At 41.5% G+C, this 26,909-nt stretch overlaps 3 protein-coding genes across 3 annotated transcripts in view; all 3 read right to left on the bottom strand.

The window, feature by feature from the left end:
* LOC141006652 (EH domain-binding protein 1-like protein 1) overlaps positions 1-15,171 on the bottom strand; it is a 29,753-nt gene extending 14,582 nt beyond the window's left edge. The window contains exons 1-8 of the mRNA XM_073478879.1: positions 14,598-15,171; positions 9,967-10,024; positions 9,784-9,879; positions 9,297-9,350; positions 8,684-8,862; positions 8,393-8,511; positions 4,482-4,623; positions 1,140-2,360 (exon numbers count right to left, since the gene is read on the bottom strand). Coding sequence (XP_073334980.1) covers positions 1,140-2,360; positions 4,482-4,623; positions 8,393-8,511; positions 8,684-8,862; positions 9,297-9,350; positions 9,784-9,879; positions 9,967-10,024; positions 14,598-14,701 — 1,973 coding nt within the window. The 5' untranslated portion in view covers positions 14,702-15,171. The remainder of the gene's footprint in view (positions 1-1,139; positions 2,361-4,481; positions 4,624-8,392; positions 8,512-8,683; positions 8,863-9,296; positions 9,351-9,783; positions 9,880-9,966; positions 10,025-14,597) is intronic.
* Positions 15,172-19,253: 4,082 nt separating this feature from the next.
* Positions 19,254-21,348, bottom strand: fam89b (family with sequence similarity 89 member B). Its single transcript, XM_073479539.1, has 2 exons — positions 20,811-21,348; positions 19,254-19,874 (listed from the first exon to the last, which is right to left on the bottom strand). Exons 1-2 carry the CDS (start codon positions 21,066-21,068, stop codon positions 19,584-19,586), a joined length of 549 nt encoding a protein of 182 aa, XP_073335640.1. The 5' UTR covers positions 21,069-21,348; the 3' UTR covers positions 19,254-19,583.
* A 577-nt stretch (positions 21,349-21,925) lies between these two features.
* On the bottom strand, positions 21,926-25,449 carry znrd2 (zinc ribbon domain containing 2). Its single transcript, XM_073479302.1, has 4 exons — positions 25,384-25,449; positions 24,729-24,880; positions 23,604-23,688; positions 21,926-23,421 (listed from the first exon to the last, which is right to left on the bottom strand). Exons 1-4 carry the CDS (start codon positions 25,397-25,399, stop codon positions 22,979-22,981), a joined length of 696 nt encoding a protein of 231 aa, XP_073335403.1. The 5' UTR covers positions 25,400-25,449; the 3' UTR covers positions 21,926-22,978.
* Positions 25,450-26,909: the final 1,460 nt, after the last annotated feature.

Genomic DNA, 26,909 nt, shown 5'->3' with positions numbered 1-26,909 from the left:
AATAATAAAGCAATTATTATCTTTTAAAGGTGCAGTAAGCGATTCTGGTGAAAGATAGTTGATCGTTGAGTGTCATTGAGGGTTGGTGGCTACCAAAGCTTTGGTATTTGATGGGAACGAGATGCAACAATCAACTACATTTCTCCAGAAAGGATCACATGTGCAGCCAGCTATCAAAACAAAGACAGAAGGTCAGATTACAAAAAACTGTGGCTTCATTATTTGCTTTGGATGCCAGTAGTCCACTATATACTGTATATATATATATATGTATATATATATATATATATATATATATATATATATATATACATATATATATATATATATATATATATATATATATATATATATACATATATCAAAAGTGAACTGGTCTGCTTTAGGTGCACCGGTGTGTTTTTATTTACAAAGCCAGTTTTGGCAAACTCCCTTTTTATCTACCTTCTCTTTTAAACTTAAAATATGGAAATATGGTCTTTGTTCTCCTGACATTTTGTGAATTTTGTTGCTGCCGAAGCCCGAAGTGAATTCGGAAAGAAACGTTTTAGGTTTTAAAGACTACAGACTGAACTTAAACCTCAGAATATTGTACCACTGAACGATTTTAAAGCTGTGGTGAAATCCACTGAGTTCAGGTTGTTTGTGTGCAAATGTTTTATGTGATTATTTTAGTGTGTTTTTCTGTTAATTTACTGTTGTAACTCTGTGTTGCTGTCAGTCTTGGATTGGGACTAGGGGTGTCACGATATTGCAATATTCATATTCAATATTGATATCATATTGATAATACACCTATGATAATATCTAACCCTAAAATCTAATAAGGCTAAGGTACATTTTAGGATCAATCAAGCTAGTATTGATACTCGAAACAGTAGTATCGATACTTTAACCTGTACTACGCAAATAATCAATGAAGTCTTAAATGAGCCGAGAATCACAGAATAATCACGACACAAGACCAGAGAAATAATCAAAATAGAAATCATGATTGATTCAGCCCAATTTGATACCACAGAGTAAAAATAGATAATAAACTGACTAATTGATTGGTTGATTTGCTGATTAAGAAAGCAGATTTGAGGACAGCCACTTGAGGAATACAAACAATATATCAACACCCACAGTGAACTCACCGCTCACTGGTGTTTATGGAGGCAGAGCTCGGTTTGTTAACTGACTGCAGGGTCGTCTCTCTGGTTTCTGATTGGCTCAGAGCCGAGGGCACGAGGGAGGGAGGAGGGACGTCGGTGAGCGAGTTTGAAACCAGAGTTCTCATCTTCTGCTTGTCCTCGTCTGACTTGTTGGCCTCCAGACTGATGAGCGGAGCAGCTCCCTCCTTCTTCCTCCTCTTGTCTTCCTCCTTCCTTCTCCTCTCTGCTCTCTCTTTCTCCTCTCTACATCTCTCCTCCTCCTCCCTTACTTTCCTTTCCTCCTCCTTTTTCTTCCTCTCTGCCTCCTGCCTTCTCTTCTCCTCTTGCAGTCGTCTCTCCTTTTCTTTCTGCTCCTTCAACAGTCTTTCTTTCCTCCTCTCCTCCTCCTCTTGATGTCTTTTCTGCTCCTCCTCCTTTTCCTTCCTCTCCATCCTTTCTTTCTCCTCCTTTAAGAGTCTCCCCTTCTCTTTCTCCTCCCTCTCCCTCTTTTCTTCCTCTTCCCTCTTTTGTCTCTCCTCTGCTACTTTGACTCTCTTCTCCTCCTCACCCCTCCTCTTCCTCTCCTTCTCTGCCTCATTTTTCTGTCTCTCTTCCTCCTCTTTCATTTTCTTCTCTTTTTCCTCCTTCAAGCGTTTCTCCTCCATCTTCTTCCTCTCCTCCTCTTCCAGGAGCCTCTTTTTCTCTTCCTCCCTCCTCTGTCTTTGCTCTTCAGACACTCTCCTCTCCTCCTCCTCCTCTTTCATCTTCCTCAAGAATCTTTCTCTCTCGAGTGTCCTCTCCTCCTCCCTCTTGAGTTTTTCCTTTTCCTCCTCTGCCTCCAGGAGTCTCCTCTGCTGCTCTTGTTTCCTCCTCTCTTCCTCATCTCGCTTCCTCTTCTCCTCCTCCTCCCTCAGCTTCTCCTGTTTGTCTCTCCTCTCCTTCAGGAGTCTCTCCTCCTCGCGTTTCCTCCTCTCCCTCTCCTTCTTGACCTCCTCCTCCTCCTGTAAGAATCTCTTCTTCTCCTCCTCTAACAATCTCTTCTTCTCGTCCTCGTGTTTTCTCATCTCTTCCTCCTTCCTCCTCTTTTCCTCTTCTTGTTTTTTAAGGATCTCTGTCTCCCTCTGCTTCTCCTGCTCTGCCTTCACCATCACCTCCTTCTCCATCGCTGCTCCCGCTAACTGCAGCTTTTCTCCAAAGGCCTTTTGATTGGTTTTCTGTTCAAGACTGCAGAACAGATAAACAATACTCCTTAATCCTGAATCTGTGTGTGTGTGTGTGTTTTACCATCATCAGCACCATCACTTCACATTTTGCAACCTTATTCTTTTATGTTCTGGATCTGGATTTTATCTATGAACATAAATACTCACCCCGGAGGACACCTTTTGATAGTATCCCTCTTAGAGTCATCGTCTTCCAGAAACAAGCCCCCTGATTCGTGTCTCTGGTTAAACGACTCAAAGACGATGTCGTCAAAGTCAGGATCGGGCTCAGGCTGTGCCAGCGGCGGCTTTTCGGTCTTACAAGTGCTAATAATACTCTCATTGGTTGGCTTTTTCAAATCATTTGGCTGTTTGGGAGTGATAAACGCCGCCACAACAGAGGTGGAGGGCTGCTGATGGGTGGAGCTCTCACTGCAGGAGAAAGGCCACGGAGGGGGCGGGGCTATTATCAGCTCTGAGCGTGAATGGGCAGGACTGGGGACAGAAATATTGGAGGTCAGCCTCGAGAGATTGAGCGGGTGAGATTTCAAGCTGAGCGTGCAGGAGGTGATTAGCGGGGACACAGGCCACACAGCCTTGATTATTATTTGACTGGAAGTGTGCTGGGAGGTCAGTGCAACAAGAGGCAGGGTGCAAAACACTCTGCAACTGTTAGCACGTGTTAGCATCGAGGAAACACTAAGAACAAAGCAGCCATCACACCTTCAGCAACTGTGGCTCGACACAGTACTCAATCCTCGATCAACAAACAGGGAGAAAGTGTTACTCAAACACACACGTGTCAGCAAGCAGAAGCAGGTTCGCCTCCGTCAACACTTAGGTGGATTAGCTCAGGATCATTATTGGGTCTTTGTTGTGCAAAATTAGAATATAAAATAAAAGAAAAAAGGGTTAAAGTTTTCGTCCCAATCAGTGATCCACTCAGAGGCAAGATACACTGATGTCCAAACATCCTTATTGTCACAGCATGGAGACTGTTTCTCCATGCTGTGAATAAGCTACTGCACATCTGTGCAACGTAAAGGAATAGTTTGACATTTAGAGAAGCAACAGTCAGACGAGAAGATTGATAGTACTCTCATGTCTGTCCGTTAAATAGGAAGCTAGCGCCAGCAGTTTGCTTAGCTTAGCATAAAGACTGGAAACAGGGGGACACAGTTAGCCTGGCTCCTCAGTGACTTCCAGGCCACATTTTTCCTCCTGTTTCCAGTCTTTATGCTAAGCGAAGCTGACCATCTCTTAGTTAGGTCTGTTTTTACTTTTGCTCCCTACATTTTAACAGAAATATCTGTACCTTCTACTCTACTCATTACTTTAGTTTTAATGCATTTGAGGGGAATTATCGATTATTTTCATTTTGCGTCATTGCACGCCGCCTTCCCGACATCACAAGACTGATTTCAACCTATCAGTGAATATCACGCACAGCAGACGTAGCAAGACGAAACAACATAGAAGACATAACAAGATGGAAACAGGGAGGGAGACTGGAATGGGGAGAAAATGCGTGTTAGTGTCTCGTTTCTACAGAGACCCTGCAGCCCTCTGCCTGGATTTTCTTATTTTCTTATTTTGTTGCTGCTCGGGACGCTTTACCAACCCCAAAAAATATATATGTAACAAAGGTCTCGTTGTTTTTCGGGTAGAAATGTTTCATGTTATACCTTTAATAGACAGGCATGACAGTGGTATTGCTCTTCTGATGTAACTCTCGGTAAGAAAGCGAAAGTAATTGCATTTCCCACAATGTTGAACTATTCCTTTATGCAATCATACCATATCAAGCATGCAGCACATCTCAAATTTTAATGATGTGCGCTCTACATTTTCACGAGTCTGTTCTTCTCAAGACAACTTCAGAAGAAAACAACAATAGAAAGAAGAATCTGAACTTTCTGGCTTTTTTAAACATTGTTATCTATTCTGACCCGTATTATGATTTTAAGACATTTCGTGATCTACATTGTTTCTCCACAGCTCTGCTGGGGCTGCCACCAGTCTTCAAGACGCCTCTTCTTCAGCTCTGTGGTCTTCTCACACATTTTTTACTCGCACAGCCAAACACATCTCTAAGGATCCAAACCAAGCAATCTAAATTTAAACACTCAACACATGACCTCACCTGATCCTTGCTGGTCCAGCTTTGTTTTCTGTGATGGCCGCCTTTGGATCCAGGGCTGGTCTGATCTGGCCTGAACTGTCGCCTCGGCTCACGGGGCTCAGAGCTGTTTCCTTGTCTGCTTGAGTGAAGGGGAACGTTGAGCCTATGAAGAGCAAAAGTAAGGTCAGACGATGAATTTTACACCGTGAGTGACCTCTGTGAGAAAGGAAGTTTATCATCGGCTGATGTACCTGACGGAGCAGGAGGAGCAGAGGGAGAGACAACGAGCTGAGGGCGAGGAGAGGAGAATAAAACAGAGGTGGATAGAGAAGAAGAGTGAGGGGGTGAGGAGCGTGGGAGGGAGGCAGTGAGGGCCGGAGCAACGGGGTCACAGAGAGCATCGAGGTCTGGACTGCTTAACAGAGGTACAGGGGTGATGTCAGCACCCGAGGTCAGCCACGCCCCCTGAGCACCTGAGGACAGTAGAGAGGAAAGACAGGAAAGACGAGGTGGAGAGGGAAAAATGAGAGATTATATGAAGCAGATTTATAAGAATGAAGAATGAAGCACAGAGAAGAAAGGGAAGGTTACCTGACTCTGAGATAGAGGGGTGAGATTTGGGGACAGGAGGTGTTGACACAAGAGGAAGAGGGGCATCAACGGAAAAAGGAGAGGGAGAGGTGGGACGGGCGATGGACTTGACGATCTGAGGCCTGAAAATGTGAGAGCGGCCTAGCAGAGAGGACAGAAGATGACAGCAGTTATAAGAGAGAAGACAAGAGAAGAAGAACGACAGCAGTATCTCTTTAGACAGTCGAAGCAGAGACGAACCAGAGACTGAAGTGAGATCATCTGAAGTTTGAGCCTCCAGGGGGCGCCGTTGATGTGAAACAGGAACTGAGGTGGGGAGAGGAGGAGTGATGAAGAAAAGAGGAATAAGAGAAAACAATGTAAGAGTGAAAGGGGAACAGCAGAGCTTTTTAACATGCATTTTTCTAATTGAGTTACACCACAGAGGAGATCTATATCTGTCAGGAACAAACATGTTTGTCTCAACAAAAGTTCCTGAGTTTGGCTCTAGTATGTCTGCTGTCCAACAATTAGTGGTGTCAAAGTAATTTAAAAGCTATTACTACAAAACTGTAAACAAAGCTGAATGCAATATTTAATTTTCGTCATGTTCAACACTTTCAAAAATCTCCTAATGGTGTATATATACACATGTTTAGTTTGGAATAGTCTACAGAAGAGAGAGAAAAGTTAAGCACATATTTGTACTTAATTAATTGTTCATGTTATCTCATTTTATGTAGGCATTGATCAGCTATTGGATCTGATATTCTGTATTTTTCTTATACACAGAATCCGCGTTTCTTTCTTTTTTTCTGTCAGGTTCCTGGTAATTTAAATTAATTTAAAAACGAGCTGCTTCGGTAGCAAATTTGATGCCAAATAATAAAGTATTAATATTCTGAATCTGCAAAATAATTAGTGAACTGCCTTGCTTATCATTTAAATGTTTGCCTCCAAAATGTAGTGTAGGGGAAGTATAAAGTAAATATTCAAGTACAAAAACAGATGGAAATATAGCCGTTGAAAACTGGGCTGTCTATGCAGTAGAAAGACACAAATATTTTTTTAATTCGTTCTACCTGACCAGAGAAAAGGGTTCAGAAATAACGTGGTGCTAGTAAGATCGAAACAACCTTTTTGTTTGTGTTAAATTGTGTAACAACATGGCATGCCGTGTCATATCATATAATTCTTTAAAAAGAATGGACCGGCCTAACTTTTGGATAAGACTCACCCCCCATAATGGTATGATCTAAATATTCAATGGATAAATTCAATTCAAAAGAAAGTTGTTGGCTTAAGTTTTGACAAAAAGTTCATGTTTAACTCAAAATTTCTGGTACCACGACAAACTGATCATGCATAAATCTTCGTCACAACAAGCCATACTGTCCATAAGTAGTACAGCACACACTATTTCTAAATCATGCGGAAAATGAAGTTAAAGCAGAACATCACAGATGAGGAACCAGTTAATCTAAACCATGCAGCATGCCTTTCTCTCTTCCAGCCCGTTTATACCTTTTCCTGAGTCTGACTGGAAGATTCTGGGCAGAGAGGGCGGCTGAGAGAGGCTCCGGGTGAGCGGAGGGTGAGCAGATGGAGGCTCAGAGGACAGGGTGGGCTCATGGGGAGAAGAGGATGTGGGTGGGAGAGGCTGGGAGGTAGTGGAGAGGATGGTTTTATGGGTCTGAGTAGTGGATACAGTTAGAGAGGACTTTTGTGGGGCTGTGGAGACTGATGTTATGATACTCTTGGGCATCGTAAGATGAGGAGTTAAGGAGGTAATTTCAGGGACAGTGGGTGGCTTAAAGGGCAGTGTAAAGGGTGCATTTGTTGTTAAAGAAGTTTCCACTGAAGCAGCAGGTGAGGTAGACACAGATTCAGTGAATTTGGCAGATGGAGGCTGAAGGGAAGAGGAAGTGATCTGGGAAAAAGGGTTGAAGGATTTGGGGGATGGAGGATTTGCAGGAGGCACATCAGAGAGAGGCGGGACAGAGGAGGCACTCTGGACTGAGGGAGTATCTGCTGTGACCAGGGAGCTGGGAGGATTAGGCTCAGAAGAGGCAAGAGCCTCAGGTAGAAGAGAGTTGGCTGATTTTTTGTGCTTTGATCTGGGTGAGGGCTGAGGGGAGGGGCCGGGGGAAGGTTGGATCTCTGACTGGACAGGGGTGGTGGTGGTGGTGGTGGTGAAGGGGTGTCGGCTGCGACGGGGCGAGGGGCGTGGAGCGATGGGTAGAGGGGGGCGGGAGTGGACGCCATCCCGTTCACAGGCTGGATGAATAGATGGATGGAAGGATGGTTGGATGGATCAGCGTTAAGTAGAGAGAAACGATGGGAAAGACAGAAGGAAAAGGTCATGAACTGAGAATGAAAATGAAATGAGGCTCAAAATCAAATTACTGGTGGGATCCCATGTCGCTACATTGTGATATGAGGATCCTTTGTTAATCACATGACTCAAACAAACAAACAAAATATGGTACTGTGATGACTTGTGATGGAATTATAGCTCATTTCAATTATTAATCAAGCTTTCACTTGTAGTGTCTCCTCTTAATAACGTCTAGTTTTGATTTCTCCTGATCCTTTTACTCTATGTGCTTCTCAAACTGCAACTCAAGAGCTCAATTTGCAGAGTTGCCCTAAAATACGACATGATGTTTTGTGTCAGTTCGACTGTGTTGCCAAATTATAATGAGGAAGAAGGTCATGAGTACTGCATGCCAAGTCAGATGTTTTAAACTTCAAATGGGAGTCAATTATAGTTGATAATGTGACTTGCAAATGAGTAAATACATCTACTCCTAGTTACATTTCACTACTGGGGACAAGCAGTCTGACATCAGAGTTACGGTGATATGAGCTACTCTCAGTTTTAATGTCACACTGGACACAACAACCTCTATGAGCCATGTTGCAGCGCCATCACATGATTCTCAGTAGCGTCTAATGTCCAGATGAGACATTTTTTGGTATGCAGAACAAATGGCACGAGTGTGTGAAATACTGTGATACAAACTGAGCCTCCCAATAACAGACAGGAAGAGAGGGAGTGTCTGTTCAGACCTCCTTCTCTCTGGTGAGAGAAACAAACAGCAGTAGCGAGTGAAAGACAGGAGGAAGCTACCTGAGGCTGATAAAGTGAGTCCGGTGGAGTTTCTCTTGTCGGGCGGAGGGGGAGCAGGGCGATTTGGGCGAGTTAGAGTGTGAGGAACGACTGCAGCAGCCAGAAAAGAGTAAAGCAGAAGAGGTGACAGGGATAAGAGAGGGAAAGGAAAAGGAAATGTCAGAGGAAATAATTCAGTGAAGGTCAGATAAGAAGAAGCATCCTGAAGAAGAAGCTTCATCCTGTTTACCTGTAGCAGTGACCGATTTCTTGTCCTCCTCTTCGTCACTCTCATTGAAGTCATCCAGATTGCCGATATCAGTGGGTTTGACGCTCATCAGGCTGGCCAGACTCTGCATGTCTTCATCACTGAGGAACAAGGACATGAGAACAAACATTTATCATTACTTATCGATACTCACACAAACACACACAGGAAACACGCCTTATGATAAATAGTATGGTCACGATACCAAATGCTTGAGGCTTCATTTATTTACCTCCTACAATAAATGCCATGAGAGAGGGAAAAATGACTCACGTGGCTTTCCCCTCACGAACGAAGACACATGACAGCGACAGCTTTAGCGTGGCCTCCACCACTTTGACCGACAGCGGCTTCAGCTTCAGCGTCAGGTCGGTCTGTGTCGGCGTCGGACTGGCAAACCGCTTCAGGTTGATGTCCGCCGATGCCAGCACCTTACGATGCCCTTTGTTCTCCTGTACATGACGGACAAAAACAACTGTGATATGTATAATGTTTTGAACCAGTGGATCAGAGTATTCAGATCTATTACTTGAGTAGAAGTAGCAAGTACCAGACAATAATGCATTCAAAACTTACAAAAGTATAGAAAGTTTGGCACAAAAACATGTAATTCAAGTATCTAAAGTACTAATTTTGAGTTGTTGTTACTAATGCTTTTAACATGTAAGCTATACTTCAACACTGTGTCGCTACTTGTAACTACCTCATACAATTTTGGGAAGTCATGTGTCATATTCTAGATACTGATTATATGTTTTATATAGGACTAGAAGTATAAAGTAGCGTAAAATGCCAAAGTCTGCCCGTTTTATTAAGAGAGTAATTTAGTTGGGTTAATTTGCTGCTTTGGAAACCATTGTAAGTCAAATAGTCCAGAGATACTTACACCCTCGATGACAAAGGTCCACTCTTTGTCCTCAAACTCATCAGCATTGACCTCCTGAGGAGATGGGAACAAACAATAAACATTATTACGAGCATTTTAAAACGCAGAATATCACCAGACGCTTTTGTTGTATGTATATATTTAGAGTACAGTCTGTGTTTATGTCTGTCTGTCTGTCTGTCTGTGGACAGGTTTTAGTCTAACAGCATCATAACCGAGCGAGATAGTCACAAAACTTTACCGATGTGTAACTGAGATAAAAAAGAAGGCCGAATTCAGAATGAGCGTGGTCTCAGGTAACAACACAGTAAGCACTACTGAGTGGTAATTGGTAAGAAGGTTAACATGCTGGCGGGCTTTGCGTCATGTCAGTGTCCCTCTCCTGCCATTTACAGAAACATCTGCATTAATTTATTTGAGCGTTTCTCTTTAATGTGTCACCTGTCTGTATGTATGCAGTGTAAACAGTGCGTTCTGGTTTTGGTACCTTGAAGAGCGTAACAGAGATGTCGATGTTCTCCGGGACGGGCCACACCACCATCCCCTTGTAGGGGTTCTTGATTCCAGGCTGCCAACTGTGGAGCTGCACACAAACAACATAGTGAGATTGAGTGTGTGTGTTTGCTTCTACATGTGTACCTCTATTTGTGTGGCGTTTCGGTGGTTTCACCTTGGAGCACATGCGTCTGTTCCTCCTGGTCCACACCACCCGTAGCTTGTCTGGTTGCCTATAGAAACACAGAAACACAGATGAAAAACACAGAGTGACGTCTCGGCACATGGAAAATAAGCGTCACCATGTTCAAACTTTATTTGAAAAAGTCTCCAAACAAAGTGGACATTATATAAGAGAGCCAAAACAAGGTCTAACTAAAGGTCTTGTGACCGTCACTGCTGAATAATATTGCCTTGAAGTCAAAGACATGGCCCTAGTGTGAGTGTGTGCGAGTGTTTACACAGATGGCTGTGAGCACATTGTAGTACCGTGTTTGTCTATTTGTAATTAGGCTACAAAATGTTTAACGTGTGTGTGTGCAAGTACTATGTATGGCTGTATGTGTGTACACAATTTGTATGTCAGTTCCATTGTATTTTCTCAGGCCTATGCAGAACAGGAAGTGAAACTGGAAGCTGCACAGTCACGTGACCCGACTCTATCTGAATGTGAGGCGTGCCTCTTGACAGGAAGCAGGAACCCCCTCCAAAAGCGAACACACACACACATACATAAACCCTGAAGCACATACTAAAGATTCATACACTCACACCTCACAGCCAACTCTAGATATATTATTCTTACAACCATTTTAACACCTACGGATGTTCTTTAGTGTATTAATAGCAATAGATTATAGATGCTGAATGTTGTCTCAGGTTTCAGTGGATCAAGTGCAGCAGAGAGGGCTGTGAGTGTACATGAGTTTAAGTGATATGTGTTAGGAGGTCAGGAGTGGCATCAGAGATAGCTAGATGGTTGGACAACGACAGTAAGGGAGGGAAGAAGAAAGGAACAGTAAATACAGAGGACAAGAAAGTATGATCCAGAAAATAAAGATGTAAAAACTTTTAGCAATGTGTAATTACTGCACATTGCGGACGGAGTTTTCTTATTCAACCGACAATGGTTATATTCAACAGCTGACGAGATGACCGAGACTCATTTCTCATGTTTTTGTCACATGACATATTCCTAAAAGTGTTACTGTAAAAATACTGCTGTTGCTAAGTATATAATTAAGTCTGTGCCACTGCACAGTCTCTGTCATCATCACTTTATCATTGTCTCACTGCTGTCATGTACAATGTGCCGACCCTTCTTATCTTTGTCCTCTTGTGTTTTTGTTCCATTTATCTAACAGAACCTGTGCAGAACTTATCTTGTTCTTACAGTCGCGCTATCATGCAAATACAACCTCATAGGCTTCAGAGGCTTCCAGTCGTGTGTCTGTCTGGGTTTTAAGAGTTTTTCTGCTAGTAACACTCACTATAAAGCCCCGTAAAGCAGATTCAGAGGATAATTCTCCGCTGATTAATTTGTTATTCCAAAAATGTTGATTTAAAGGCATACTATACAGGATTTGCTGTTTGTAAACTAACCATTCAAAGATGAAATAAGTGTTTCCAGTTACACCTTTTTTGTTGGGCATCTTAAAGGTGCACTTTGTAACTTTTTTAGTAACTGTTTTGGTTATATAGTCCTATATTCCTGAACTTTAGGACTTGTCATAACTCAAAATACAAGCCTGTTTTGCGCCAATGTCTAAAAACACAAATGTAGACATGTGGCTTTGAAGTACATCAAAACCTCTTGCAAACTACTATTTTTTGTATCAAGAGCTCTGTCTCAATTTATAGGCCTGTAAAAAAAAGTTGCATAATGCACCTTTAAGACGTAAGTATTGTTGAACGCCTCAATGGTCCAAAGTGCTCGAGACAACATGTCTTTCAAGTTTTTGAAAAGATGAATAAAGGAGGAATCCACCGAACCAGAAACGCAAAACATCGTTCCCAGGACATGATGTGGGAGGCAAAGTGAATGTATTACTTAAATTTTCTCAATAAAGTTAGAAAAAAAAATACTATTTATTAAATGTATCGTCTTGTTTGGTTTTGTTTTTGGTTTTTTGTTTTTTTTACAAAAGATTAGATGCTTCACACCAGGCAGAACCACTTTGCTCATGGCAAAAAAGTTTTAGTCTGATTGAATGCTTTGGGGCATGTAAACAAACAACTTATCAAATTACTTTATTGTTCATGTAAACAATTAAGTTGGAATGTCTAATCCGAATGATTTAAGTACTTCACTTTCAGCAGTGGAGTTCAGTCGCAAATCATCTGCTACAAAGTCTAAATATGTCTCAGTAACAAGTCTGTGTGGGTGAAGAAAGCCAGTGGTCTCAAATCATCACACTAAATTAGAACAACCCTTCCAAACACACCCACTCACAAACACACACACACACACACACACACACATAACTTTGTGTACACAAACATGTGACTTGTGAGACATTTCCCCCCCTCGAGGCAAAGGGTTCCTTTTCTGCATCTGATGTTTGATGTGATCCTCTGACGCTGACACAGAGTTTAATCACACAAGAACTTTGGGCTGATTTCATTTTAAAAAACAAGCCTACAGTAACATGACTGAAACTTTGGGTTAACCTCCAGTCTGTCCTCTCTCCTCCTCCTTCTCTCTGTGGTTTCTGACTTTTTGCCTCCCTGACTGAACAGCAGCACAACTAAAGGCTTATAAACCTCGATTTCATCATGTGGGAGTTGTCACTCTTTCTAAATCACTGTGTCCCTTCCCTTCTGCGTGTCCATACAACACACACTCTCTGCTGAAGATCAAACTTTATTGATGAGAGCTTTCAGTCATTGTAGTGAAAAACTAATCTGTGTTTCTTATCGTGCTGCTGACAAGCCGATTACACAATTATTCCTTACAGATAAGAAGGGGCAACGTGGGCCAAAATGACATGTGGGCAAAAGTTTAAAGATACTACAGAAACTTCTTTGTAATACATCAGAGGATACTGCAATGTATGTTTGTCAAAATAACAATTAAAAAGGTTAAATAAAGATTTAGTCATATTTTTGTGTTTTTGTTCACTGTTGTGTCAGAGCTGAATAAAGGCCCATGCTGCATCACCTGGCCACCTCCCAAATGTTTTTGTATAACAGGAAATTGCACAAGATGGGGGAGCCCGACAGGGCTTGAGCACTTTTAAGTGAGCTGACTGCATCTCTGAAAAATAACAGTGAGGAGACGAGTGAATCTGCTGCTGTTCTGATGATAATAAATGATTAAATATTGATGTTGAATACAGACTATTCAGTGTCAAATTGTTTACATTTCTGTCAGTATTGTGTCAAATGTTAATATCAATGATTTAACAGTCTTTACCTCAATGATCTCAATGATGAAGTGCTTACTGTTTACTGCCTCTCTTGACATACGACCACATCCCTTCTCGACAGCTGTGTAAAGTACATTTACTGAATTTTGAGGTTCTTTACTTGAGTATTTCCATTTCCTGCTATTTTATACTTCTGCTCCACTAACTACAGATGTACTTTTTACTCCACTACATTTTAAGCCATTGGTTACTTTGCACATTCACATTATTAATACAAAATATTATCAAAGAACTAATAAATTCTGATGTGCTTGTGGGTTTGAAGCAGTATACCGTTTCATGGTATATCATGACATGAAAATGAACCGTTATGATACCACGAGGGCCTACATTTGCTTATCTATTATACTGAATGCTACCGTATCAGTGTTATTGAAATAAGTCATATTTTATGAAACTACAATAAACTATTTGTTCAACTTTTTGTCCAAAAAACTTCTCCATGGGCCCCACAACATGGAAGATCCGGGTAATTTCATAGCCAGGTTTAAATGTAACACCTTTGTCTACACCGCTAGCACAGGAGCTTTGGAACAGGACAGGCCATGGCTATCTTGTTAGCATGCTTACTTAAGTTGACATCTCTGCAACACATTACATATACATCGTAATGTGAAAACTGCTATTAATTCACATTCTGTTGATAATTTTAGTTAGCTTTCGAATGTTTTGAACTAATATTCTTACATAAAGAACCTTTAATTTTGCCTATATTTAGATGCTAATAGCATACTATAGTGTTTCTACAATGGTACGCTACTTTAACTTAAAAGTGCAATATGTAAGATTTGGCCATCTTGAATTCCTACTGTACCTGCTAACTGCTGCTAAGCGTACTCTTTTTATACATCCCTGACTGTTGCTGCCGTTAGCTTGTTAGCTCAGTTAGCTGTGCAGCTAGCTTGACTACCAGGGGAGTGTTAGGTGTTTACACCGCTTGCACAGAAGCTTTGGACCGCTGGGAGAAAGAGGTTTTCAGGCCCGGTGCTAGCTGGTTAGCATGCTAACTACTACTGATATCTCTTCTACACAATAAGTCTTTCACGTGACTTTTATTTCCTCACATCCTCTCGATATTTTTATTTAATCTTTTAACTAAAAATCTTACATATTGCCACTTTAAGTAAAGGAGTACAGTATGGAAGGGGTCGGGACTCGAACCCGCGGTGGCTCCGGGACAGCTCAGCACATGTACATACATGAGGGACGCCCTCATCCCTCTCAGTGAAGCGGAAAGACCCAAAACATGAGAATGAACACGGCCATAATGGAGTTTTATTATACCTAATAGTAAATATGTCCTCTGGGGGTTATTTACGTGTCAAACAGTGAACAGCTCCACATGTGTGAAGGACAGAGAAGCTGTGAAAACACTCACCATTTCTTCGTACACTCCAAAGACAGTTCCTGGTAAGAGGCAACAAACTGAAACTTTGAAGCCTTTTTACCAACCCGCTGCAGCCTCTTCCACACCGAAGTCATGACTTCTTCTTCTTCTTCTTCTTCTACAAAAACAGGAGAAAAAAAGGAAACTTCTCCGCGTCACAAATAATCCAACTTGTCTCCTTTGAAAGATCCTTAAAAGGTCTTCTCCTTCTTCTTCTCCTCCTGCGTATGATGATGATGATGGTGGTGGTGGTGATGATGAACTTCACACAAGCTGCGACTCGCGCTCATTGGAAATGAGTTGAATCACACTCAAGACTCTTTAAATAAAAAACAAAACAGTGTCGCCATGAACCGAGGACAAGCAGCTCCGTGCAGAAATGACAATCAGACATCAGAGAGGAACCGATTCCGCCCTGTTAGCTGTCACTCAAAACAGATGTGAAGATTCAACTCCTCATTGACAACCTCTCTCCCTCTTTTCCCCTCTCTGGCACTGATCCACAAGGAGACAGCACCTCTGAGTCAAGCCTTGTTGTAATGTAGCTCTGCTGCCTGGAGAATGAGTTCACCCTCCCTCCTTCAGGGCAGTAACAGAGAGACAGGCAAGGCAGAGAGTGAGACAGGATATGCAAAGAGTGTCTGCTGCTGGTGATGCAGCAGTATGCAAAGGTCTTTATCGTGTCAGTTTATAGGCAAGTCAGTGAGGTAACAGTACCTGTACTTTGATCCTGACTGTCTGTGTCACTGGAACAAGCTTATCTGACAATTACTGTTTGGCTTAATCAGCTCTGCAAACCCCATCCAAGCAGCTCACGCTGCTGTGGCATGAAACACACAAAACTTATTGTTGGTTTTAAAAATTGAGCTCATAGTTATAACTCATGTCACTTCCTGAGTGCACGTCATCAAGCGCTCTCCAGAGAAGTGTGTGTCAGTTACAGAGGAATAGTTTCCATGCAGTGTGCCAGCCGAGTCCAGGCAGAGTGTGTGTGTGTGTGTGTGTGTGTGTGTGTGTGTGTGTGTTCAGGCTAAGTCAAGGCACAGGGATTTTCCTCAGTGAGAGCAGGAGTGTATTTTTAGGTGGGGGAGCAGGGATGGATGGATGGACGGAGGCAGCTGGGGCGGAGGAGTAGCAGGGGGAGCGACTCTCTCATGACTCAGAGTTGATCTAGTATTACACCGTGGGTTCAATATTCAGAGGTGCGTTATTGCTTTCATTTTTTCGGCCTCACCTGCAGCTTTTAAAAACAAACTTCCTTACTGTATTATGCTTTAAAGGTGCAATATGTAAGAACTGGCCACATTTCAAATTCATACTCCAAAGAAATAGGGGGCAACATATCACCGGAGTAACCGCTAACTCCTGCTAGCTTAGGCTGCAGTTAGCTAGTTAGCTGTGCAGCTAGCAGTTCGGACTAGGAGCTCAAAGCACCGGGGAAGTGTTGGCGTTTACATCACTCGCATGCTAGCTGGTTAGCATGCTAAGCATGCTTTTCAACACAATACATAGACGTCATAACGTCAGAACTGTTATTCCTTCACTTTTTGTTGATAATTTTAGTGAAGTTTTGATTGTTTACAACCAAAATTCTGACATGTTGCAACTTTAAATCTAGAACAGGCCTTTGAATTGTAACATTAGAGTGTGAACTGTGTTCTTTCTTGTGTTGTTTCATGCATGAGTAAAATTGTATTCTCACATTTGTTTCTTTGTTTGACTTGAGGGGTATTTCCAGTCACGAAGGACCTCTCTCACCACCAGCAATCACCTGACCTGGTGCCCCATGTTAGAAAAAAAAAAACCCAGCCAGTGCCCTCTTGGAGAGCCCAATAGATTAATACGGTGGCCATTTTCCTCTGACATCGACTCATACTGTGGTACTGTTGTGCTCCAGGTTGAAAAATTATTTCACCGTTTTCTGATTGAAGATGAATGGTGAAAATTTGGAGAGACATCGGGCCATATTTCAAGGTGAAACAACATATTTAATACGTTAGCTTCCATTAGACATCAGCTTACGATAGCATTCAACCACTTCCTAGCTAACTCAACTGCTCAATGTGGTCATATGATACAATAGAAAAGGCATACATTAAATCTAAAATATCGATGCACATCTTGGACACATTTATTTAAGCCTAGAAGTGAAACACAAAGTGGTTAAATGCTAACAGGTTATCAAATGTGTTGTTTGACCCTGAAATATGGCCCGATGTCCCTCCAGATTTTCACCATTTGTTGTCTTTTCAGTTGCTGATCAATCAGGAAGTGGTGAAAAGACAACAATTTATCAGATTCCCTACTTTTATACGACTTGCAATCTGGAACACAGCAGCATAACATTATCCCAGAATTGAATTCTGCTATCTGCGTGTTAGCATTTTCAAAACCCCGTCATTAAAAACAACCTCAGAGCTGAAAATGGCAAGCTACCCTAACCCTAACATGGTGGCGAACTGTAGCCTACCAACATAAACAAGCTAGTATCTGTTAGCTTTTCTTTTGCAGGGATTTAGCCCAAGTCCACCACTGATGCACCATAGTTTCTGCTTTGAATCTAACACAGACCTTTGTATAGTATGTCCTTCCTTGTGGTATAACTTCCCTGGGTTGAATAGTATTCACACATGTTTATTTAACCTGGGGGTATTTCCTCTCATGAAAGACTGATCTCCCCATTCTTCATACTGCAGCTGCCCCACTTATTGTCCTTCCCAGCTCTCCCCGCTGACATCCACCACACAGACCTCCACTCTAAATAGTCACTCACTGCAGTGCACTAATTATTCCTGCAGTAACTGTGCAGTGTGATTATAATTGATGGACAACAAAACAAAGAGATAACGAGAGACGAACAGGTGAGAAGAAATAATAGGAGAACAGTAAGAAACCCACATTCACACCCAGGTGATAATCCACACCACAAAAACATGTGTTGTGACGAAGACAGCAGCAGATGCACAGAGAGACAGACAGGCAGAGAGCGTCTAACAATAACCACAACATATGTGGATTATAAATAGACAACAGCATGGGACTTTCTACTCAAACGTCGCTCCCCTTCATTCCTGCTCCGTCCACAGCAAAGGGTTTTTCTCCACTCTGATGATTCAACTCGACCTCAGAGGAGGCCTGCTAGAGTGTCTTCCTCTTAACAAGAGACAGTGTGTCCTCTGTTGGTCATAAGTGGCAATATCACCCCCTGATTACCTTTAATTCAAATACAGATATTTGACTGTGTACGTCTGTGGTGAAACGCTGTCATTCACTGGCTTTACCAAACTATTTGCCTGTCGAGAGAACTGTAATAAACTTTGTCTGAGAGATTCAATGCAAGACTGGTTAACCGTTTCTACTTGGCAGACAGCGCCACTTCTGTTTGATAGTCCTAGTCCTTGTACAGTTGTAACGGTAGTGTTATTAAAACAAAAACAAAATAGCAATTCAGATTAAGAAAATCCACTGTAAATTGATCAATATTGCATTCATGAGTTGCTTTATTTTGTAGATACGGATAAAAAATATTGAAAAACCTCTTTATTTATGAACAGTTAAAGACTATTCAATATTTCTACCTCAGCCAAGGGGTTTGTTTTTTAGCCCGTGTCCATTTGTTGGTTGGTTGATTTATTGATTAATTCGTTGGTTAGTTGGATAGTTGGTTGGTTGGTTGATTGACTAGTTTGCTGGTTGGTTGGTTTGTTGTTTGTTTGATTGGTTTGTTGTTCGGTGAGTTTGTTGTTTGCTGGTTAGTTGGATAGTTAGTTGGTTGGTTGGTTTGTTGTTTGTTTGATTGGTTGGTTTGTTGGTTGGTTGAGTGATTAGTTTGTTGGTTGGTTTGTTAGCAGGATTACACAAAAACTACCGAATGGATTTCCACGAAGGTTGGATGGAGGATGGGTCTTGTCCCAGAATAGACACCATTAACTTTTGGTTAGGATCCATTTTTTTCTGACTTATTTTCTGATCTTAAACATTGTGAGACTGGGCATTGTTTGGCAAAAAAACAATCAAGAGCTCTAGTGGATTTAAATATCTTTTAATCAGAAAAAATTGTCAGACGCTCAGAATTAATGACAACACAGTTTATATGTGATGCTGAATGGCTGAGAATACTATGTGGTAAGAAAAATCATCTTATTCAGTTTACAAAACAGAGTCTGAAGCCTTGTTACATCCCACACTTGTAGTCAGAGATGTCACAATAATTCTTTGAAATACTCCACCCGTTTAACTTTAACGCCAAGCAGCATGTAGCAGCATGTAGATTATGCAATGGAGAGCAGAGAGCCGATAAGATCTGGTGTCACTCGCCTCAGTCTTGATTATTTTCCGTTGTAATCGGCTTCAACATACGCCAGATGCAGTACAATGCAAATTCAGCACGAAGTCAGGTAGTGCAAGTTAAGCAGAAAGTCAACAGCCTGGATTACTGAGCCATTGATTTGCTTTCATTTGATTGGCCCATAGCCAGATAAACTATGTGATGGGGGATTCAAATATACTTTGTTCTTTTAAACTTGAACATAACCATCACTGAAGATAATGTTGCCTTGTCAGACACTCAGTTTTGGACCCTGTTTAAACCCTGAAACTTTACATGACCTACCAATCCTGACAAAACAACAACAAGTGCAACAACAGAGAGTAAAAACTTCAATCTATCTCAGTGAATCCAGACTTTTAAAACACTTTAGACGGCTGTCAGAGTCCCCGATGAGTCACTTCATGCTTCGTCCTATCAGATGGCTGTTCATGTGTACTGAAGCTGAATATTAAACCTGATATTAAGATCCACTGTAGCCAAATACAGCAAGCGCAAAAATAACAACACAAAGGCCACATTGTGTTAGACACTTCCAACAGCATCAGTGAAATGCCAAATAAAGTCATTCTTGGTTGACAAAAGTGTCAAAAGAATGTGGATAAGGCTAAATACTGGGCAAGACATGCATGTGATATTGTGTGTCTTTATTAGGGAATATGAAAGGAGTCCTTGATCCACTGGTCCCTGGAGTTGCCGCTGGGTGGAGGCAGAGACAAGGACGAAGAGGAAGAAGAAGGCTGTGACACAACTCCTGTCTCCTCCTCTTCTTCTCCCTCCCTTACTTCATCCTCCTCCTCCTCCTCCTCCTCCTCAGAGTATCCATTATCAGCACTGAAAGAGGCCTCAGACAGAAGCGTGGAGCCCTTGTACTCCTGGATGGCCTCGCGGAGAGACCACAGCTGGCACAACAGAGACATGTCGAGCTGACGCAGACCGACCTGGTGCACACAAATACAAAACATCAAAGATTAGCCAACGAATGAGGAAACTTTAGGAGGAACTTTAGTGTGAAAGTTCATTTTTGGCCTCAGAAATAGTTTGACTAATACTCTCAGCTCACATCATGACTATTGATCCATGTCTTTGACACCTGAACAAACTCTCTCCACTGATGAGATGTGGTTGAAAGTCATGGAAAAAACTTGCAAGTGGACATGGAGTAAATAGTTGCTTAAATACAGGTTTGTTCAAAACAGAAAATGGCAGTTGCACAACTTTTCTTTGCAGAGCAGTGATTTGTGCTGTTCTGTATGGAAGCCCACTGCCGCAAGAAAAACAAATCATTTTGAATTTTATCGCATAATTATGTCTTCTGTATGTCATAATGGTGACTTTTATCTCATATTTATTACTTTTTTGTATCGTAAATTTGAATTTTATCACATAATTATGACTTTTATCTCATATTTGTCTTTTGGATGTCATAATTTTGACTTTAATAGCATAATTATGACTTTTGTGTCTCTTAAATTTGAATTTAATCACATAATTATGATTTTTTTAAATCATAATTTTGACTTTTATCTCATAATTCTGACTTTTGTGTCTCATAAATGTGAATTTGATCACATAATTATGATTTTTGTATGTCATAAAAAAGTCATCAAATTTGACTTTTATCTCATACGTATGCAGTCTCATCTCACAATGTTGACTTTTCATTACATCATTTTGACTTTTGTTATTTCATATTATTATCTGACTTTTTATGCATATTTTCAATCTCACACTTTCGACTTTTTATCTCATAATTATGACTTACTCGTGATTATTTTTCATCCAGCTAAGTTTTCATCTTTTTTTTTTCTTTCTTTAACTGGCAGTAAGGGACTTCCATACCTCAGACACACAAACAGACACAGTCAGGTTATTACCATCTCTTTCCGCAGCAGCGCCAGAGCAGCGTCCAGTCCGCACGGTTTGCTGTGACCGCGCGGCGCGTCCCCGCCGCCCCGGCTGATGTCGGCCTGGATGCGCGCTCTCTTGCTGTGCACCTTCTCGATGTCCCGCCACGACCCGCCGCTGGAGTTCAGGATGCCGCTCAGGCCTTTGGGCAGCGGCGGCAGCCCCTCCACCGAGAGGACACCGCCCACCGGACAGTCCGCCGCGCCGCACCGACTCCCGTTCATCATCAAGACGCGGAAGGAGACGCGAAGGAGTCCAGTGCGTTACGCGCTCCTCACCATCACCCAAAGGTGCTTATCTCCTCTCTCACTGCAGCAGAACACAGCGCTGTCCAGAGACTTGGAAATCGGCTTTTCAAAGGCAAAAGCGAGTCAATAATGCGTCCCAGGTTTGTGGATGTGAGTGCGCTCCAGCAGCAGCAGCAGCAGCAGCAGCAGTCAGTCCTGTGTTCATGTCAGGCTTCCTGGCTTTGTTTTGTTTCCTCTCCTTTGTGTGGGAGAGTTCACCGACAGCCCCCTGCTCCGCCCGCCGGTGACCGCGCCACGCCCCAATACAGCCTGAGGGAGAAGGAGGCTGTCAGTGGATTGAATCGTGACTGCTGAGCCCCTTGTAAATACTGCAAAAATTTACTCTAAATACAAGAAAGACATGCCTGATTTTAGAAGATACAGACTTAAAACAAGTGAAATTATCTGCCAGTGCAGTGAGATAATTGTACTTGACAAGAAATCTTAAAGTAAGTTGGTTGAAATAGGTAAAGAAATGTATGTTTTTTAGTCAAATTACTTGAGATCAGACTTGCTTGGCAGGTAAAAAGTGAAAAACACTTAACTTAAGCAAATTATTATTATTAATTCAAGTATTCTGGCTTTCTGAATTTAAGCAGAATCTCAGAACAAACATCTTAAAATATAAATCCAGGCAGCCCAACACTGGGATTATAAATAAAGCTGTGATTGGGCAGACAAGTAGACTAATAAATGAACTTTAAATAAATGCATCAATAATAGAATTAATTAAATAGTGTTATGTTGTGTTGGCTGCAGATGTAACTGTAATTCACAGGACACATTTTGAGCAGAAATGCAGTTCACGTGTTTATTGGTGCTTGTTTAAATACAGCGTTTTCCAATTAAACTTTATGCTTTTTTGCATTTGGCGCCCTCTTGTGGAAAACAACAAACCGCAGGGCTCCTGAACAGGCCAAGCTTTATTCAGGTACATAATTAGAAAACTCTAACTGCCTCGAACAACACTGAAGCTGGCTTTTATCTAATATGAAGTGCCGTCTATCGATGTACAGTGCACAGTTTGTTTGCTCTAGATGTCTTTGAATGAATAAAGAGTTATGGGTCTGACTCCTGAATGTTGCCTCACTGAATCACATGACCATCATCATCATCATCATCACCATCATGTATCAAATATATTTACAATAAAAACCTTAGAACTGCCAGCAAACAATGACAATCTTTGCATTATCAGACGGGTCAGAAAACGAGAGAAATCTGTCTGAACAGTAAGTAGAAAAACGCACCAGTGAGGGTCTGATCACAGAAATGTTGTGTTCAATAATTTACCAAACGATTCAATTGATGACTTACAGTTTAGTAGTATGTCGTATATCAGCACAGGGATTTGTGCACTGGGGATTTAGCTTTTGTCTAATGTTTGTGATTTACAACACCACGTTTTGATGCTTCAAAACAACCAATCAGAAAACAAAAGTCATTTTCCCAGAGGTCTGGTTAGCAGCCATTTTGGATTCATCAAAGCCAATTAAATATGGAAATATGCATTCTTATAAAGTAGATTATTTTTTCTTTTATTGGCCAGATAGTTTTAAATGAGTATCAATGATGAATGTGCGTTTATAAATGTTCCGTTCTTATCGTCATAGCTAACAAATTGACAAACAGTCAAATGTTCAAACATTAAGAGACCATGTAACGTGATATTTCTGCCACCTGAAGAGCAACTTTTGACATTTTAATCCTTTTTCAAGTGCATTTCCTGACCAAATTTGACTTCAGCTCTATGCAAGGATTCAGTCAGTCAGCGAGAGCGAACCAGAGTCAGTATTCCAGGACAGACGCGAGTAGAAACAGCATTCCCATCAATCCATAGTTTCAACCTTTTACTGGCTGAGCTCCTTGAGGCTGCGCAGTGAGCTGGCACAGCTGGCGATGAGGCTGCAGAGCTGGATACTCGTCTCCAGTGAGGCTGAACTCTGTAGCTGCGTAGTGGCCCAGCGAAGTTTGGTTAGCACAGCTTCCTCTGCTTCTTGCAACACAGGCTGGATGGCAGCGGTCTGGGGAGGAACTGGAGGACGAACTGGAGGACGAGCAGGTGCTAGGGCCGTGGTGGAGGCAGGAACCGGAGGAGAAGGGGCAGCGGGTGGAGGTAGGGCGGCTCTTCCTCCCGCGGCAGCCCCCTCACAGTGCTCCGGTCTGGGAACTGACACATTTGGCTGGCTGTTGCTGGGGCCTCCATTGAGTTCTTGGGCCTGGGACGGTGCAGGGGACTGGGCCGCAAGCTGTCTCTCTCTCACTTGGGACAACGCTGCCTGGGCATTCAGAGCTGAGAGGAGTGGACAAGGAAGAAAGGAAGATATGTCAACACTCAAGGCAAGAAGAGCAGTGATGGAGGAAAGGAGACAGAACTGAATGAAATGTGTGAGGATGGAACAGAAGATACAAGAGATAAGACAGCTAGAGTATTTATCACTCATGTGCATTTAATGTGAGAGTGTAAGTGTGTACCAGGGTTGTCCTTGTCAACATCAGAGTCCAGCTCCTGACATGAGACACAGTAGTTTTTATGCTGTTTGTCCTGGAGAAGAATTGTCTGAAAAGACACAAACAACTTGTTTCAACACACTTCTCCACCTTTAGTTAGTTTTGTTTATTATCCTTTTGGAAATTACTTTTGTCTGTGGCAACTGTTAAAGGTCCAATCTTACAAGTCGGACTTTTGAACAAGAAGACAACAGACAACATTACAACATTTACAATCACAGCCAGACATTTAAGACTAAAGTGCTTCAAATCACCAACAATAAAGAATAGAAATAAACCTAAATGCAAGTGACACACACCTAATATCACCAGGATTTGTTTAACAGCGTTTTAATTTGCATATATATATGATGTCTGGGCATGGGAGGCACCTTTACTCCATCCTGATGGTAACAACTCACATTCCCCATGGAGAGGGTGTTTTATTTTATTAAAGTTTGCCCATCCTTTCCGTGCCACTCTGGTCTTACGAAGCATACTGACATACTGTGTTCTTGCTAGACTTATTATCAAAACTGGCTGTTTGTTCTTGTTCACTACAGCCAGTGGAAAATACCAGGCAATGAAGCAGAAAGTCAAAATATTCTCCACAAATGAGCGATAAAACAGAACCAGTATTTATCTGTCTCTCGACCCAACCGGTCTAGGCAGATGGCCGCCCACCAATGAATCCGGTTCTGCTTGAGGTTTCAGCCTGTTAAAAGGAAGTTTATTCTCGCCAAGTGCTTGCTCATGGGGGAAATGTTTTGTCTCTGTGAATAAATTAATTAAAGAAAACTGTTTAACTGAAAAGTGTCATGAGATAACTCTTGTTGTGAATTGGCGCTGTACAAATAAAGACTGACTGATTGTCTACACCAACTGAGAAGCTTCTGCATAAAATAAAATAATTGTTATCGTCTCCTACAGATCACACCTGTGTTTGTATCATGACAGCTTTTCATCAATTACTGTACCTAAATATTTATATTCATTTACAACTTCAATACAGTCTCCCTTGATAAATACTTGTTGATATGCCCCCTTTTTCTACTTTATTAGATTAACTGTCACCACCACAAACGCATCACGAAAAGGCCCTTGACTCACCCCACACACATCACAGCACTCTCCCAGCATCTTGTATCCTTTGAGCAGGTAGTCTCCCATCAGCTTGCTGATTTTGTCTTGTCTCTCTCTGCGAGCCTGGATCACCTTCATCTCTGCCTCTGTCGGAGGCTCCCACTCAAAGTCCTCGTCATCTGGGGTCAGTACCAAAATGGTGGTTTAATTTAACTGAACTGCACACCTACACACACACTGTACATCACTATTATCCTCACATAACTCGGCGCTTTGCTGTGACACTGCTTATTAAACATCATTAGCAGTGCTCTAACGTGTGTTTACGTTGCCTACCACTGTTAGCATATTGCTTACATTTATTAATTAGATGCTACTAGACGTCTTCACTCGTTAGAAAATATTTGTTAAACTTTGGTCAACGCCTGTGTTGGATTTAAACGTGATTAGCATTGCCGCAGTGCTCTGCTAGGAAATGATGTTAAGCTAGCTAGCTAATCGACCCGGCTAACGTCAGCTAGCGGTTATCAATATGTTGGTGACGACGGCTCTTTGTAAACAACACAATTACACACGAGAATCATACACCTACACATGCGCCAAACTAGTTATTGATCAAAAATGTAGATAATTGGGAGAAATGTCAAAGTTAGCTTGTGTATCAGATAGTAAGTTCACAAACCTCCATTCAGGTCCATGTTGCTTCAGTGCTACACGTTGTGCGTGATGACGTCAGAGCCGCCGAGTGTTTTCTTCTTCTTCTGTGGAGGTTTTACGACATTTTGCATTCCTTCACGACACAGCACTGCCTCCTGCTGGAAGAAGTCTTCCTCCTCACAAAACCAACAGCCACTTTCATAAAAATAAAGTAAAAATCGGCTCTATTTTCTGTAACCTGTGTGATCATCACTGCAAATGTCCCTGACATATCCTCCACTTTATTTTTTTCTAGCTTTTATCACCACGATGGCAGTCAAGGATGTTAATAATTACATTAATAATGCAGACAGTAAATAACAAAGACATTCTGAAATAATATTTGTAAAAAATCAGGACTTAACACATTAAGAAATTATATTTGCTTTCCAGAAGTCGACTTTCATTTCTGAATAATGTCTATAAAGACATAGCTCGTATTTTTCAGCTGAAAACAGGTCAGTCAGGGTTCATTAATTAGCAACCACATGCGTATACGTCTGTATATTCTTAATTATGAGGTATTTAGTTATTTTAACTTGAAAATATGTGTCACAAACTCCAAGACTTCCTCTTAAGTTTAACATTAAAATGAATTGCTGTATGACAGTTGATGAAAGTGTGACTCTGACAAGCGAGTGAGTCGAGTGTTGGCGCAGACATCTTTCTAAAACTTTTCCTCCCAGTACAATTTGCTGGCCCAATAATAAAAACACAACAAACATAAACAATAATTCTGTTTTTATAATTACTTTATTGTTTTTTGGGTTATAAACACAGTCTGATACATTTCACAGAAAGAAAAAAAATCATTCAACATGAGTTCATCACTTTAATCCAAAGCACCGTGGTTTATATTAGCTTAGAAGTGATTTCCTATCGTTGCCGCTCGTATTCTGAAGTGAAGTGAAAAGATCTTTATTCTGAACATTTATGTATGTAGTTCTACACAAGTTTTTGTTCTCTAAATGTTGGTACTATTTTGCAATCCAAATACTTCATTCCTCTACAGCTAAGCAACAAAAACAAGAACGATTAAGTCTGTGAGGGGACCGATGTTACATCTGCCTCCTTGGTGTGTCGAAAAGTGTGTCACTCTCTTCAGTTGCTCAGTTTATTGTTATTTGGTTTCATAACACCGGTCACATCCTTCTTCTTCTTTGTTTTGTGTCACTTCCCCCCGTTGCTTTTCTGTCATTCTGTGGGTTTCTTCTCAACCTCCAGTGTAACATCCTCTCTGGAAATAAGTAAACACAAAGAGTAAACATACAAATTCATAACCTCAAAATGTTTCAACATTATCCTGAATAACACAGCAACTAATATGCACCATTACATATCAAATGATCCCTAAACTTCAGTTTTTATAACACAGAAAACACAGCACACTGGGCTGAATATCTTTTGAGTGCTGTGTATATATGCACTTTAAATCTCGATACATGTGCACAGGGTCCAAGCCAACAGCTCACAATAGAGCAGACTTGACTGAACTGTATACTGTGTGTGAAC

This window comes from Pagrus major, chromosome 13 (genome assembly GCF_040436345.1).
Source record: "Pagrus major chromosome 13, Pma_NU_1.0".
Lineage (NCBI taxonomy): Eukaryota > Metazoa > Chordata > Actinopteri > Spariformes > Sparidae > Pagrus > Pagrus major.
The sequence above is the reverse complement of the archived record's forward strand: the minus strand, read 5'-3'. Positions and strand labels throughout refer to the sequence as shown.